The sequence below is a fragment of the Hyposmocoma kahamanoa genome, unplaced genomic scaffold, assembly GCF_003589595.1.
Source record: "Hyposmocoma kahamanoa isolate Upper Pololo Valley unplaced genomic scaffold, ASM358959v1 102, whole genome shotgun sequence".
NCBI classification, from domain to species: Eukaryota; Metazoa; Arthropoda; class Insecta; order Lepidoptera; family Cosmopterigidae; genus Hyposmocoma; species Hyposmocoma kahamanoa.
The window spans coordinates 9,369,833-9,384,475 of record NW_020653337.1 but is presented as its reverse complement, the minus strand read 5'-3'; the positions used below and the strand labels follow the sequence as shown (position 1 = coordinate 9,384,475).

General features: G+C 35.1%; 1 protein-coding gene across 1 annotated transcript in view; it reads right to left on the bottom strand.

Moving 5' to 3' along the window:
• Positions 1 to 14,643, bottom strand: part of LOC113237128 (protein kinase DC2) — a 53,069-nt gene that overhangs the window by 10,254 nt on the left and 28,172 nt on the right. The window contains exons 3-5 of the mRNA XM_026473423.1: positions 12,129 to 12,238; positions 6,056 to 6,301; positions 459 to 640 (exon numbers count right to left, since the gene is read on the bottom strand). Coding sequence (XP_026329208.1) covers positions 459 to 640; positions 6,056 to 6,301; positions 12,129 to 12,238 — 538 coding nt within the window. The remainder of the gene's footprint in view (positions 1 to 458; positions 641 to 6,055; positions 6,302 to 12,128; positions 12,239 to 14,643) is intronic.

Below are 14,643 nucleotides of genomic sequence, written 5' to 3'. Positions count from 1 at the left end.
ATCTATTTCATATTACCTAACTAATTATAAATAAAATAAAAAATAATGACATATTGAAAGTTTTGAACGAAGAACTATTTATTGCGGAACTAAATCACGTTTTTGTTTTTTTTTTTTATTTTCAAGCACACCGACGTTATGGTCACGGCTGATTGACTCTACTAACTGGAGTCAGCCTTGACCATGAGACCTGTAAAGATTCCGAAACATTGGTATTGTGTGAAAAAAAAACGAATATACATGCTTTAATAAGCAGCTGTTTCTCGAGATAGTTGGCGTAGCAATCCCTCCCTGCGTTTGATTGCCTTCATGAGTCACTAAGAGTCAAATTCAAGTTTTTATCCCAGATATGTTGAAGTTGAACCAATACCGACATAGGTCAAATATTGTACAAATATAACAACACTATCTGAAGACACTTCACTTCAATCTTCCACAAAGATGAAAATGATTATTACCTTCATATTCCCAAGTCTCTTGGTGCGATCCTGAACTAGTAATTTCTTGATAATATCTTTAGCCACGGGGTCTAGATGTCGTGGCCATTCCACTCGTCCGTTGAGGATTTTCTCATAGATGCCAAATGGGTTATCATCGTAGAAAGGTGGATACCCGACCAGCATCTCATAAATGAGCACACCTGAAAGGTAGAAAGCAAAATATTACCACAACAATTTATTGAAATTCAATCTCGCTGTACTTAATGACGATGGCATAAATAATAATATTCATTAGCAACTTTCAAATTCAAAGTCATATTTATTGAGTTAAAGATATTACATTGAGTACCCATCACTAGCTTATTGAAAATCTGGGTCGTAATTTTCGACCTGCACGTATTGGAAAGCAATTGAGCGAAGTGACTTTTGAAAGTACTTAAATCTAAAACTACAAATGCAGGCAATCGATGAGATCTCGATCTCTCATTCTCAGTTCTACGTAATACTCGTATATCGATAGTCTGGGACAGTATTATTGTCCAAACATCGTTTATATTTAGTTTATTTTGTCATTGATGTTCAAGAATTTTATTGTTTTTTTTTTGTTTGTTAATCATATAAACCCACCGCAAACATTAAGTTGATGCCAAATGCATAAACAAAAACTTCAGCTATAAATTATTTAGAAGTATTTATGTAAATCGCATTGGGTAGCTATCCAACGACAAAGGGGACGAAAAAACGAATCATTGGAGCACTAAATAACTGTAATGTAAATGGTACATGAAAAGCGACGCATACCGATGATTTGTATATTAGAATTTCAACTGTTTGCCGAAAGATAACGGAGCAACGAACCTGAAAACCGGCTTACTTATAAACATAGAAACCTTGTTACACCGATGTAAATATATACGGAGATGTTGGTACAAACGTTCTATTTGCAGAAAAGACGTGCATCATTTACGATTGCAGAAGTTAAGGCCGACAGTACTTTATCTTTCACGCCCGAGTTGACGTCATGCACCAAAGCATGCTAGAAAAAATATACACTATCCCAAATAAAGACTATAAATCAAAATAACAAGCATAAACTTAACGCAATCTGCATTTTTAATATCAGTCTTATGGAAAACAAGAAATGAACGATTAAACCATTTCGCAAGTCACCTGCAACCGAACTAAATAAATATTAAACAGCATCACATACGTTGCTCTGATCCTAAAGTAAGTAACTAAAGCACTTGCGTCATGGACACCGGAAACAACGACGGTACTACAAACACACAGACCCGAGATTACAGAAAATTTAGTTTTCTACTTTGACCCTGCCGGGGATCGAACCCGGGGCCTCCGAGATGGCGACACCATGAAAACCGGTTTGCAAGCCACTCGACCACGAAGGTCATCAAATACTAATTACTTTTAATGTTGGAAATGAGACTATTTTTCGGAGGTCTCATGATCACGGCTGACAGAGGTAATAGTCATCAAACAGTATGACTAACGGTGGCACTTCACATGGTTTTCTTAGGTTTTCGCGATTGTAACACATAGGAAATGAAACTCTTTTTCCGGATTTAAATCGCGTATATTTGTTTTTTCAAACAAACCGACGTTTCGGGCCCTTTACATGTCCCATGGAGACGGTTGACGGTCATGGTCATATACGCGATTTAAACCCGGAAAAATAGTTTCATTTCCAATTGTGTGTTTGTCAAAAGTCAAATATTTTTCCAAGTACAACAAACACCTGTTGGGTGCGAATAAAACCAGCCATGTGAGATGCCGCCATTATATGCATACCCCTCTATTCTGAACTTTAGTTACAAAAGTCATTAATATAAATATCTTATTTTAAATTTACCAAAGAACACTTTTACGACATATTTAATGACATTTTTTAGAAAACATTTTATTTATACAATGTTAACTTTCTACTAAATTAAATTTATTAATTTAAATAAAATTAGAACATATTAATAAGTGCTATGCTTAATTTTATTTATAATTTAAAATTTAGTGTTATTAGAACGAAAACTAACATTAAAACAGAATTTTTAAAAGTCAAATTTCATACCCATGACACACTTGCAGCAATTATATGAGAATAAATTAGATAAGTGTTGAAAATTAAAATGGATGAATTAGCGTGTTTAAACATTTCTTCGTTGTGAACCATATCGCGATTAATAAATTGAGATGACTTGTATATTTGTGACTTGTATATATGTTGTATATTTGTCGTAGTGTTGTAAAAGGTAGTTAATTAATAACGTACACACTCAATAATAACGTACACACTCAACATATCCCCGCACTAGGGAAACCCTGTGTCGCGGGTGCCATGGACACACACGTAGACAACCACAAATTACATCCAAACTCACGAGAGAAATAAAGTAGGCCATAAAAATATTTCTCCCGACCCGGGAAATGCACCTGGGGCCTCTGCATGGCAGTCTGACATGGTAACCGTTCGGCCACGGAGGCAGTTAATTATTTATTTAATTAGGCCAATAGTGACGCTGAAATGAGTATTTTTTATTTTTTTATGATACCAAGTGACTGGACGAACGAGACGTGCGGTTTGAAGAGCACTGCCATTGCGCCCGTCAACCTGATACCAAGTTGATAAGTCCCATGTAGCTGTAATTTCACTAGCATCCTTACCCTTCAAAATCGGAACGCAGTAATGTTCACATTACTGCTTGGCGGTAGAAATAGGAAAATTAGCTGAAAACTCTTTCACAAAGATCTCTATTAAATTAATTGATAAATAACAAACTTTTTGAACCGTGATTTTTCGTATTTTTTCCAAATAGTCTTAAACAACTTGTGTGTATTTATTTTTTTATTATTATTTTAAAAGTTTAAGCAAAATGTTTGTGGTCTCATTAATTACTTAATACTTGATTTAATCTCTTTCATTTATAATTCTGGGCATAAAATATGCAAAAACTGCTACTGTGAGAGAAAAAAGAAATCTATTTTATAATACCCATTAAGAACGTTCTCATATTTCTTATGCGTGTGGATGTGCTTTGGTAATGAGACTCTCGTAAATAAATAATTTAATATTGGCTACCATATTTATTAATGAAAGAGAAAATATATTCCAATACGAAAAAAATTATGAATTATTCAACTTTCTTAATCCCTGATCGAGATTCGACTTCCTTTTCTATTTTATGCAAAATAACAAGTTTAAAACTAATATGTAACATTGCAATACTTCGCTACCGTTTGTCGAATGCAAAATTTCTATTGAAGTATACTATTTAACAAATATTTGAAATGCTCTTAAAACTTACACGCTCAATGGTGTACATAGGTACTATCGTGAATTAGGTAACATAACGATGTTTCAAAGAAGAGAAAAATTTTACCGTATATTTGAAACATAAAAAGCCGTGGTTTGACCTACCGCCTTTCAAGCAAATGGCCGTGGGTTCGAATCCGGGCATCCTCTAAGGCGTTCGGAATTTATGTGCAAAATTTAATTAGAAAACCATGAGCATTTTGGTGAAGTAAAACGACGTAATGAAACTTACACGTCGAAGAAGGTTTACAACGTACGGAAAAGTGTAAAGTTCCAAACTCGCTTTGGACCAGCGTGGCGGACTTTGACCTAAAACCCTAAAAATGGTGGGACGTATAAATGGGTAGATAATGAGATGAAATCCCCAACAGGCGTTGTAAAATGTAGACTATTTACATCTTCCCGAAGATTAATTAATCATTAGATTTTGAAATTATTAGATAATGCTTTTGGATACATGACATCATTCAGCTAAAAAAGTCGCTGATCATCTACAGACTGAAAATGAAATCGTATAATTTGTCGCATTCAAATCTCAGGACTCTTTTACTGGTTTCACGGTTACGGCTCAAATAAATATCCCTATATATCCCGCCGTACGTCTAGATAGATGTAAAAGTATAATAACTCGATATCTAGAGACTATCATCATGATAGCTTTACATCAAATAAGAAATCTTTTTAAACAAACATAAACCTAAAAAATATGAATTTTTGTGAATTAGTTTATTTTTACTTATTTACGTTTAAACTTTTTTAATTAAGACTATGAAAAACACTACATGATCTGTAACTTTTATGTACTTGACGGTACTTGAAATAAGTCAGTGAATCGAAGGCCTTAAGGTAGTAGAAATGTTCAATTTGAAAACATAGACATAAAACACCCTATTGACTGAAGACAGATGGAGCTTAAATCACAAATAGCATTTACAAAACAATGGCAGCTGATTGGCATCGAACGATTGAATAAACGAACAATCGCTGACTTCATTACGACTATTTTACAACACACGATAAAGCAATTTTAGCATCAATCGAATTTGGGGTCGTTTGATGTTCAGCTAGTGACTATGATACACAATAAAGTTGGCCAAGCTCTAAGAGGTGAGTAGGGGGTTATTAATGCAAAAGCGATATATCTACTTTGATATATCAGGGCACGGTTCTACAATGCTATCAGAGACCTCCGAGGGCTACAACTAAACGATAATGTCCTTCAATTTTCCAAATAACTAGCAGAAGAGCTCCTTGTGAAAGAGTTCGTCCAGAGAAGTACTGTCACCTTACTTATTACTACCGTCAAGCAGTAAAATGGGCATCACTGTGTTTCAGTTTTGAAGGATAAGGATCAAATGACAAGCACTTTGTAAACTGATGAGGGTGACAGGTACAATGGTAGTGTCGATCAGATCTTTGGGATTTAAAGCGCGTATCGCTTAACACCACTTGTTCGTCCTGTTAATTGGTATCATAAAAAAAAATCTTCAGGAGAATAAAGTACATACATTATCATATTGTGACTCAATACATATATTAATTACCCATGGATTTTCAGTGTTTTAACTAATAAAATCATCGCAATAAGCTGTTTATTGTCATACGACATATTGATATACATAAAGTTACTTTTTAAAATATTTTTTTAACAAAAAGACGACCAGTAAAGTTTGTGGAATAGATGATTTCCCCAGTTTTACTGAAATCGGTTAACGGAAGGTGACTAACGATCCAATAAACAGTGGTAGAATATTTCTTCAAATTTAAATGGGGCCACTACTAAGGTACCCACTTTCTAAGCAAACAAAAAGAATCATCGCAATCAGGTCACAAAAAAAAGTACGGCGAATTGAAAACCTCCTCGGAGCCGATTAAAAACTACATAATGAGTGCGTTATTATTATTATTAAAATGTTTTTAATGTTTGACGTACATTTTGCAGTATTAACGAAGACTACACTCGTCGTTGAACGAATTTACAGCTTGGAAAGTATGCCTCGTTGGTCACATAATAACATTATACATATTTTTCTCAATCGATCACGAGATTGTTCTATTAAGTAAATTTTCCCGCAAATTACTGGATGACATAATAAGTGAATTATTATTATTACTTTTAAGACGAGGGAAATCACAAATTCATTTCCTTATAATAGGGAATAAGGTTTTTATAACAAAATATCTATACATATATGAGCAATTGTTATCTTACCGACCCGAAGACAGAATGCAACACGACAGGACTTGAAGTTAGTTATCACTTTATACAAAATAAAAGCATAATCTCACTTACCTAGAGCCCACCAATCCACAGCTTTGTTGTGTCCTTTACTCTGAATAATCTCTGGAGCAAGGTATTCAGGTGTCCCGCACAGAGTCCAAGTTCGGTCCGTCAGCTTTTTCGCAAACCCAAAGTCTGTGATCTTCAGATGACCGTCCTTGGCCAAAAGGAGATTTTCTGGTTTTAAGTCTCGGTATACAATATTCCTTGCATGAAGGTATTCTAGGGCCGATACTATTTCTGATGCGTAAAAATTGCCTGCAACAAACAAAGACACAATTATTATCATACACAGGCACTGTAATTCAGTTACTAAACTTTACTAATACAATATAAGAAGATACTGCGTTGCTTTTCCGAATGAGCCGATTTCGGAAACGTACTTTTGTTAATAAAGTCAACGTCAAATAATCTTCAATTCATTGGCAAGTAATTTACACTTGTAATCGTCAAATTGATTAAACTCTACAGCTCATTTCACTCACAAAACCTTGTCGTAACTCAAAATTGTGGAATTAAGATAAACATTAAATTAATTTGAAATTAAAAAAAAATTAAACCAATATATATTTCTCATTTTTATAGGGATTATTCGTTCATTCTCGAACACTGGTGTTCACTGCCAAATTTCCGTAGCAATTTTAATTATTTAAATATTCAAGTATATTATCATGTAATTCTTAAATAACATTTCACGGTACAATACTCGAATATTAAATAATCTTGCACGATGAAAAAGTCGAATACTTAAATAATCAAAATTGCCACGGAAATTAGGTAGTGAACACTAGTCCGAGAATGACTGAATGAAGTATTATGTATAAATAAAAATAAACACATTAATCGCAATAATATCCATTCAGCATTTACGCGATTCTAAAGCAGGTTCCCCTGAGAAGAATGAGCAAGAACTCAATGGGTTGCTCTTTGTAAATAAACATTTGTTTTGTAAGTAAACATTATTATTATTATTATTTGTACACATTTATCATTTACAATAATATATCTATTTCAAGACTACTTGCAAGAGCTTAACGGGTCAACATCACGGATTATTAGTGTCATCTACACAGTACGCAGAAGCAGTGTAATAATCTTATGTAAATAATAAATTCGTCCCTATTCGCTCGTTACTCTAGTACATACTCTCAGCACAGGGAATTCCTTAGATCAAGAGTAAGCCACATTTATCTATAAGTCACGACAGATATCTCGCGCACTTCTACACGGTAAGCAATCTGATCTGAACTTCCAAATCACAAATCATATATGTGCCTACAAGATTATGTAACTTCCAATTATAAGGAGTATAGATTTTAAGGCTTTCGTAGTTACTCACTAAATGATTATCACTAACTACAGGTTTTTTACCACGGTATGAGTACTATGTGTTTTGCCGATATTTCGGAACGATTACACGCTCCATGGTCACGGATTGACTGGACAACGGAAGCAAAATCCGGCGCTTAATGCTTACAATAATAAAAATAATTATAAAAAACTGACCTCAAAAGTTCATGGAATTACATCTATTTGCCAAGTTTTATTGAAATCGGTTACCGGAAAGTACGCGAGACTGGATGCATCCCCAAGTTTGCTCTTAAGGAGATATCACAGGGGCGTTGCGTCGGCCTTGCGTCGTCGCAACTGCGTTAATTTCAACGGACTGAGTGCCAGACGAGCTGTTCCGACTGTTTCAATTTTGCACTGTGTGGCATGTCGTTCTGATTTATATGTAGTACAAAGCAGTTGAGACGAAGCAACGCCGACGCAACGTCCGTGTGGTATCTTTAAATTTAAATGGGACTAATACTGGAGTATCTTCTTTCCAACAAAAAAAGAACCATCAAAATCGGTGTAGGCTAATGCTACAACTTTAATTTCGCGTGTGGGTCATAGATATAATAGGTGTGCATACAGTGAGTGAAGTTTGTCGGAAAAAAATGAGTGACAATGGTAACGCCACAAATAATCAAGATGAATGTAGTAACTTTTGATGTCGATCAAAACTTTGTGGAATTACAAGTTTTATTATTGAAATCGGTTAACGAAAAGAGACTGAAAACCAATAAACCGGATTCATCCCCTAATTTACTACCCTTAGTAGCAGTAGAGCTCCTTGTGAAAGAGTTCGTCCAGGGAAGTACTGTACCTTACCTATTTCTGCTGCCAAGCAGTAATGTTACCATTACTGTGTTCCGATTTTGAAGGGAAGGGTGCTGGTGAAATTACAGGCACACAATTAAGGCTCTGAGTGACACTGCAATTGTTGTGGACAGGTGTGAGCTTACCATCAGGCGCACGACTTGTTCGTCTCGTGACTTGATGTTATAAAAAAAACCCTTTGAGGTGGAATATTTTCTTCGAATTTGAATGGGACCAATAATGAGGTACAGCCTTTCCAATGAATGGGATCAATAATGAGGTACAACCTTTCCAACAAAAAAGAATCATCACAAATGTCGGAGTAATCGCGTAATATGCACACAAAAAACATAGAGTCGAATTGACAACTTCTTCCTTTTTTGAAGTCGGTTAAAAACAGACTTCAACATGTTATCAATATCGCATTATATTTGTAGTTATGTAAATATATTATTCACAAGAAAAAGGCAGTAATATAATTTACGAAATCGATTTTGAGTTTGAAAGTAATTTCATTTCTAAATTGTTACATTGTTACGATGTTGATGATGATGACTGATGAAAATAAACATCAAAGAAGACAAACCAGTCACGTTACTTTTGTTATTACTAAAATACATTTAGGTTTATTATTACTCCAATAAAGTATTACTTTGATAAATTTATATTACAATACTGACAAAAACAAACATCAAAGACAAAGAAGCCACGTTCCTTCAAAACAACGGTTGACACCGTAGAAATAACGACTGTTTTAACGTAGTTCTTCTGCTTGGCAAACTTTTTAAACCTCTTTGTTTATATATCGTTTATTATATAAATTTTTTGTACCGGCTACATTATCAAAAAGATACATAACAGAAACTATAACTAATTGTCTCCGTTCACTGATGTTAGGTCAGTCAAAATCAGGCATCGAAATACGTAACTTGTATAGGCATTTGAGCGCGACACGTGTATAATTTAACACAAAAGACTTACTTATAAGGTAAACTTTACAACGTACTAATACGTGACTGATACCGGTACTAATGCTAACATTTTGTACACGCTAAAATGTCTACAAGGGCCTCTTTCAGTCCCTGGACGACCAAAAGTTAAGTTTCAAATTGCGTAAAAATCGACAATACATAAAGCACGTGAAATATTAGGCTCAAAAAACTGCATTATTTTAAGAATGTACAGCTGTTTTCGTGTAAAAGCACATCTTGAATATAATTTACATTGCGTAATCCTTTCAGATCTGACCAAGATTACAGATACATATGTATGGAGATCAACGTATAGGCACTACATACTGTAGCGTAAGAGCAAAAAGTTTATTTTTGAGTTCATAAAGTCAATGCCAATTTCCAGTGGAATCAGGCGAGTTTTCGCGACTATATTAGTGTCGCTCGCTGCTTGAACATTGTCTGATTTATGTGTACTCAATCTACGACTGACGTTATTAAACTTCAGCCAAATACCGTTTCCTCCTCATTCGCCTGCGTCAGATTTTTTTTTTTGATACGCAAACCGGCAGACTATTGGTCTGATGAATTTTGTAGTCACCACCGCTTTGTAACCTTTGAAATATTATGGAGTATGGTGTCAACCGTATTTTCTTAAAAAATTAATGCTCCTGCCATTACGGGAGTATCTAACGTGAATATATCTATACGGAATATAAAATCGTTGTTTAAGACAAAACGGTTTACGCTGTCCTGCCACGATACGTTAGATTCGTCTGAAAAATCTCTTTCTCGTGTGCTGTTGTCTTTACCAAATGTACCCCTCGTTTGATATGTGGGCGAAAAAAAGATAAATTCTTTCGATGATAGATACAGAACCGGAATGTCTAGCTGGAGGAACATCGGGGTTCTTTCCTCTCATTTGTCTATCAATTTATTATTTCAACAAGAACACATTAGTTACGCATTTTGTGATAAAAAAATGTGTTCTCGTGTTATGGTGGTATTAAAGGTGATAAGTATATCAAAACATTAGGCCCTATTTTAACACCGCCACTACGATATAAAAGTATATGACTATGCGTTTGTGTATGCTCTACAAAATGTTACAGTTATATTTTATGTATATTTGCCAAAAACCTACACAATATATTGTTAGGCACTATTGGAATGTTCTCGTTACTCATCTTGCGTCTCTTTTGATATTGAAATGAAACCGGCTCCAACTGTAGTCATGGTATCGGTACAAAACAAAGTCCACTGTAGGCGTAGCGCTACACGGAACACAGCAAAATATCTCATAGAGAATGACATCAGCCCACCTAGCAACGCGACCTAAGAAGGACTTCCACATAAACGACCAGCCTATAAGTTCGTTGTTCAACCAACATCGTTAAATATAAATAGTAACACCGCTCTTCAAAGGTTTAGTGCCATTGAAAAAAAAGATCAAAAAGATCATCGAAATCAGTTTACAATTGTCAGAGTAATCGCAAACTTACACACAAAAAAATACAGTCGAAATGACAACCTTCTCCTTTTTTAAAGTCGGTTAAAAAACGACAGTGCATCATGTATCTGTAAGCATGTTCAGAACAATATCTTTATTGCAGCGTAAGTGGATGTCTGAGTGCGTGTAATTATAAAGAGCAGACAATGTGCGAAATATAGAAACGGAGGCAGGCGTCACGTAGTCTAGCGGCGGCAGTTGGTCTGGCATATACGTCTTATAGTCTGGGCCAAGACCGTAGTAACGTCCTGATTACGTCACAAGAATTATAAATTGAAAACTGTGGAAATATCCACCTACGAATTGGTTCTCGTCCCCTTGTGGCTACACTACAAGCACGGTATACTACACGCGTCAACATAAACTATTTCCGTCCTAGTAAGTGTGTCCTTTCTCCAGAAATAACCCATGTTCTCATATTAATGAACTTTGTTTTTCTATCCCGCCCATATTTTATAGCACACATTTCATGTTTCATTTCGCTACACGATTCATTGCGTACTTACAATACCTAATTAAGAATTTCTTAGTAGCGTAACACTAATGAACGTATGTGTATGCCTCATAAGCCAAACTTCTTAACGAACGTCGCTATCAATAAGTTATGATCCGACATTAAACTAATCCTCTTCAAATTTGTCATTGGATACATCAATTTATTTATGGAGCAAAATTAATTAACCTTCAACTGTAGTGAACTAAAAACACGCCAATTAATTTTAAATAGGAGTTTCAATTGGAGCCAAATAGCTAGTCCTAGCTTCATCTCATGTATCTTACACTCTAGATTTTAAGATAAGCTAAACTTGGCACGACCTCTACAAGTCACATCCAAGAATCTCATGGCAATATGGCGCCAACCAAAATCCAACAAAAATCCTAATCCTCGTGATATCTACCTATACTCTATATCACAAAGCTCTTAGATTTCAAGCATAAATCAATGACAATCAAACGCATACTAAACTTGATGTCATATGATCTTCGAGACAATAGCGTTTTCATAAACATGCCTATTTATTAATTCTGACGTGGAGAAAGGTGTCAATGGTATATGTTCAATGTTTGGCAAAACTAGTAGCGTGCCAATCAATTGTAGAAATGTAACAATAGTGGAGCACGGTAGTCATATTTCTTGTCATTAAAACAGCAATATTATTATATGTCCAGACGATTACAGACTCTTGCGCACGGATCGCGTGCGACTGCGGTCAGCGCTGGCTCATATCCAACGTTTATTTATTTATTACACTACGTTTTATTTATTTACTACATCAAACATATACAAGAAATGTGAATTCTGTCGTCTATGTTTCTTTATCTTCTAAATATATAGCTATTTCTCTGATGCTTATTTTTGAACATTTCCTACATATAAAACGGCTGGTAAGTCAAAGGAAAATTTTGAATAGTGACTTTCTGTATCTGCCACATTAGCTTCAAGAATTGAAAAATATGAACGAAAGAATCAAAGACTTACCAATGGTGTTGCTGAATCTGCCCGCGTTCCGCAAGTAGGAGAACAGTTCTCCCCCGCAAACATAATCGAATAACATGTAGATACAGGAGTCGTCGTGTGTCCACCATCGTCTGGGAACGAAAAAAAACCCTTCAGTTTTGGAGTAAGACTTCGCATCCTTAAATTTCCCATATGTTGCTACTAGTAACTAGATTTTTTGTAGATATTATAGAGGATTTAAGGCTTAGGTATATTGTATTGGTATCTACTGGATGGCGCCACTCGGTGAAGTAAGTCTTTTATTTTTTTTTAGGTTCACATTTATTATATTTTTATTTCTTGGAATAAATTTTCTTATTCTAAGAACTGAATACATGCAATATCGACGTACATCGATATTAGAACATTTTGGACAATCATCTTTTACGGCTTTAGGAAGACTTTAAAGGAAAATGAAGATAAATTACTATACAACGACACGAAAAAGATGAGGATGTTAATAATATACACAATCCCTGACAATCTCGTTTCTTTCAATACACGACTCTAAACGAGTGAATTAAATAGGTAGGTATTAGAAAGTTGGGTGTACAAATCAACGCCAAATTTCTGTGCATAAACACGGCGCAGCAGGTAGTGAATTTATTTACTTGACAAACCACGCTTCTTTAATTCAATCATTTCATAGTCAGACTTGCTAAATTATAAATATACGAAGCTCTGTAAATTAACCTGTTCATGTCGAAATTTTTTTCACCAGCAAGCAAAAGTATGTACAAATTGTAGTATTTATTACTAAATGTCAATAACTGTCGAAAAAAATTAACGTCACCTTAAAACAATTTTCAGATATGTAGTACTGCATTGCGAGTACCATGTTTAGATCACGGCTTTGCCGAGTGGCCTAAGTAATAGGTACGAGATTTTAAGACCTAATTATGTAATGATTGCATACAACACTTTTTTACTTTTCTACAAGTAAATAAAATAATGGAACAGAACCAATATTTAATGTATATTTTGTTAACTAGCCATGACAACAAACGCAATTTTTTTTATAAACTTTAATCCTTATATTAGGGTAGGCAAAGGTTCCAAGATACAGCCTCTTCATATATTTAGACGAAAGTCAAACAAACGCTCTGTCCCTCTGTCGAAAATATACTAAAAAATCGTGTATACAAGCACCTTCGTAAATACACGTCACGTCGGAATTCAGAATTGTTGTTTAATCAATGCTATAAATACCGATACTTGGCCCAGAATTAGGCAACATCCATTAAATTACAATGCGATGTAATTCTACACTAATACATCACAATAATTGTCTCAAAATGACAGTGAGTGACAGTTGCCAGCTGTGACGCTCATGCGCAAAGACATTTGCCACTACGCCGACTATTTCGCATCTGGCGCCAAAATACGTTTCATCAACAACATGTATCCTATGTTTTGAAAACTAATGCGGAAATTCACACTTCAAAATATTGTCTTGGACGTCCGCCTGTGGAGTAGTTCCGCTACCACAGAGCCATCATGTACGCACTAAAGCTGCCTAAAGAGCCGAGAGAAAATTTTAATAAGAATGCTCTAAAACAGAGGTCCCCAAACCTTTTGTTTCATAGACTATGTGTAATTTTTTTCTGTTAAGATAGGGCCCTTGACGTTGTAATATTGATTTTTTGTAAATTCATTACCATGTGTTTGACTGCTGACACAGTACTACTCGCTTAGATTAGATTAACTGTCAACTGAGAAACTTATAAATACATAAGTACTATATATAATCTATTTATTTATAATACTTATGCAAGCAACAGTTTCTTTTAAATTTATGAATGAATGAAATATTCTTTATTGCACATAAAATTACAATTAAAATACAATACAATAGCTTAAGTATAATAGTAGTAGTAAGTCAATGTGCAACAGGCGGCCTTATTGCTATGTAGCAATTTCTTCCATTCAAATTTATCTGGTAGTTTATAATATTTCCCTCTAAGAGAGAATCTCTTGCACGTTGTTGTCCGCTTCTGACCTTTGCTCTCTCTGCGTTGGGTTGACTGGAAGAGATTTATTTTAGAGATAGGTCCACCTTTGCTCACCTTCTGTTCAACAATATTTCTGTTGTATTTATTTGATGCAATAAAAGAACGCATCTTATATGTCGGAAACGGTCATGAGCACGGATGAAAAACTGCTAGACAGAGGCGCCACCTGCAGGTTACAGAGTAAATCGCGCGCACTCTCTGCCGGTGGACCTCGACAGAGTCTGGGTGGGAAACATTGGTGGTAGACGAGAGAGAACACAGTGATGGTTCGACTCTCGGGCTGCACACACTACCTAGAAACTGTCCAACGTTTCGCCTAATGCCTATTTTGATCGTTAAAATTAATAGAAAGTACAAGTTGTTATTCAATTTCATAGTGATTAAAATATAGTGTTACTATTAAACGTAATCTCATAGCACGACTCCTCAATCTGCCCAAACAATGTCTGAAGATTCAGTTCTAAATTATGATGTTTGATAATATT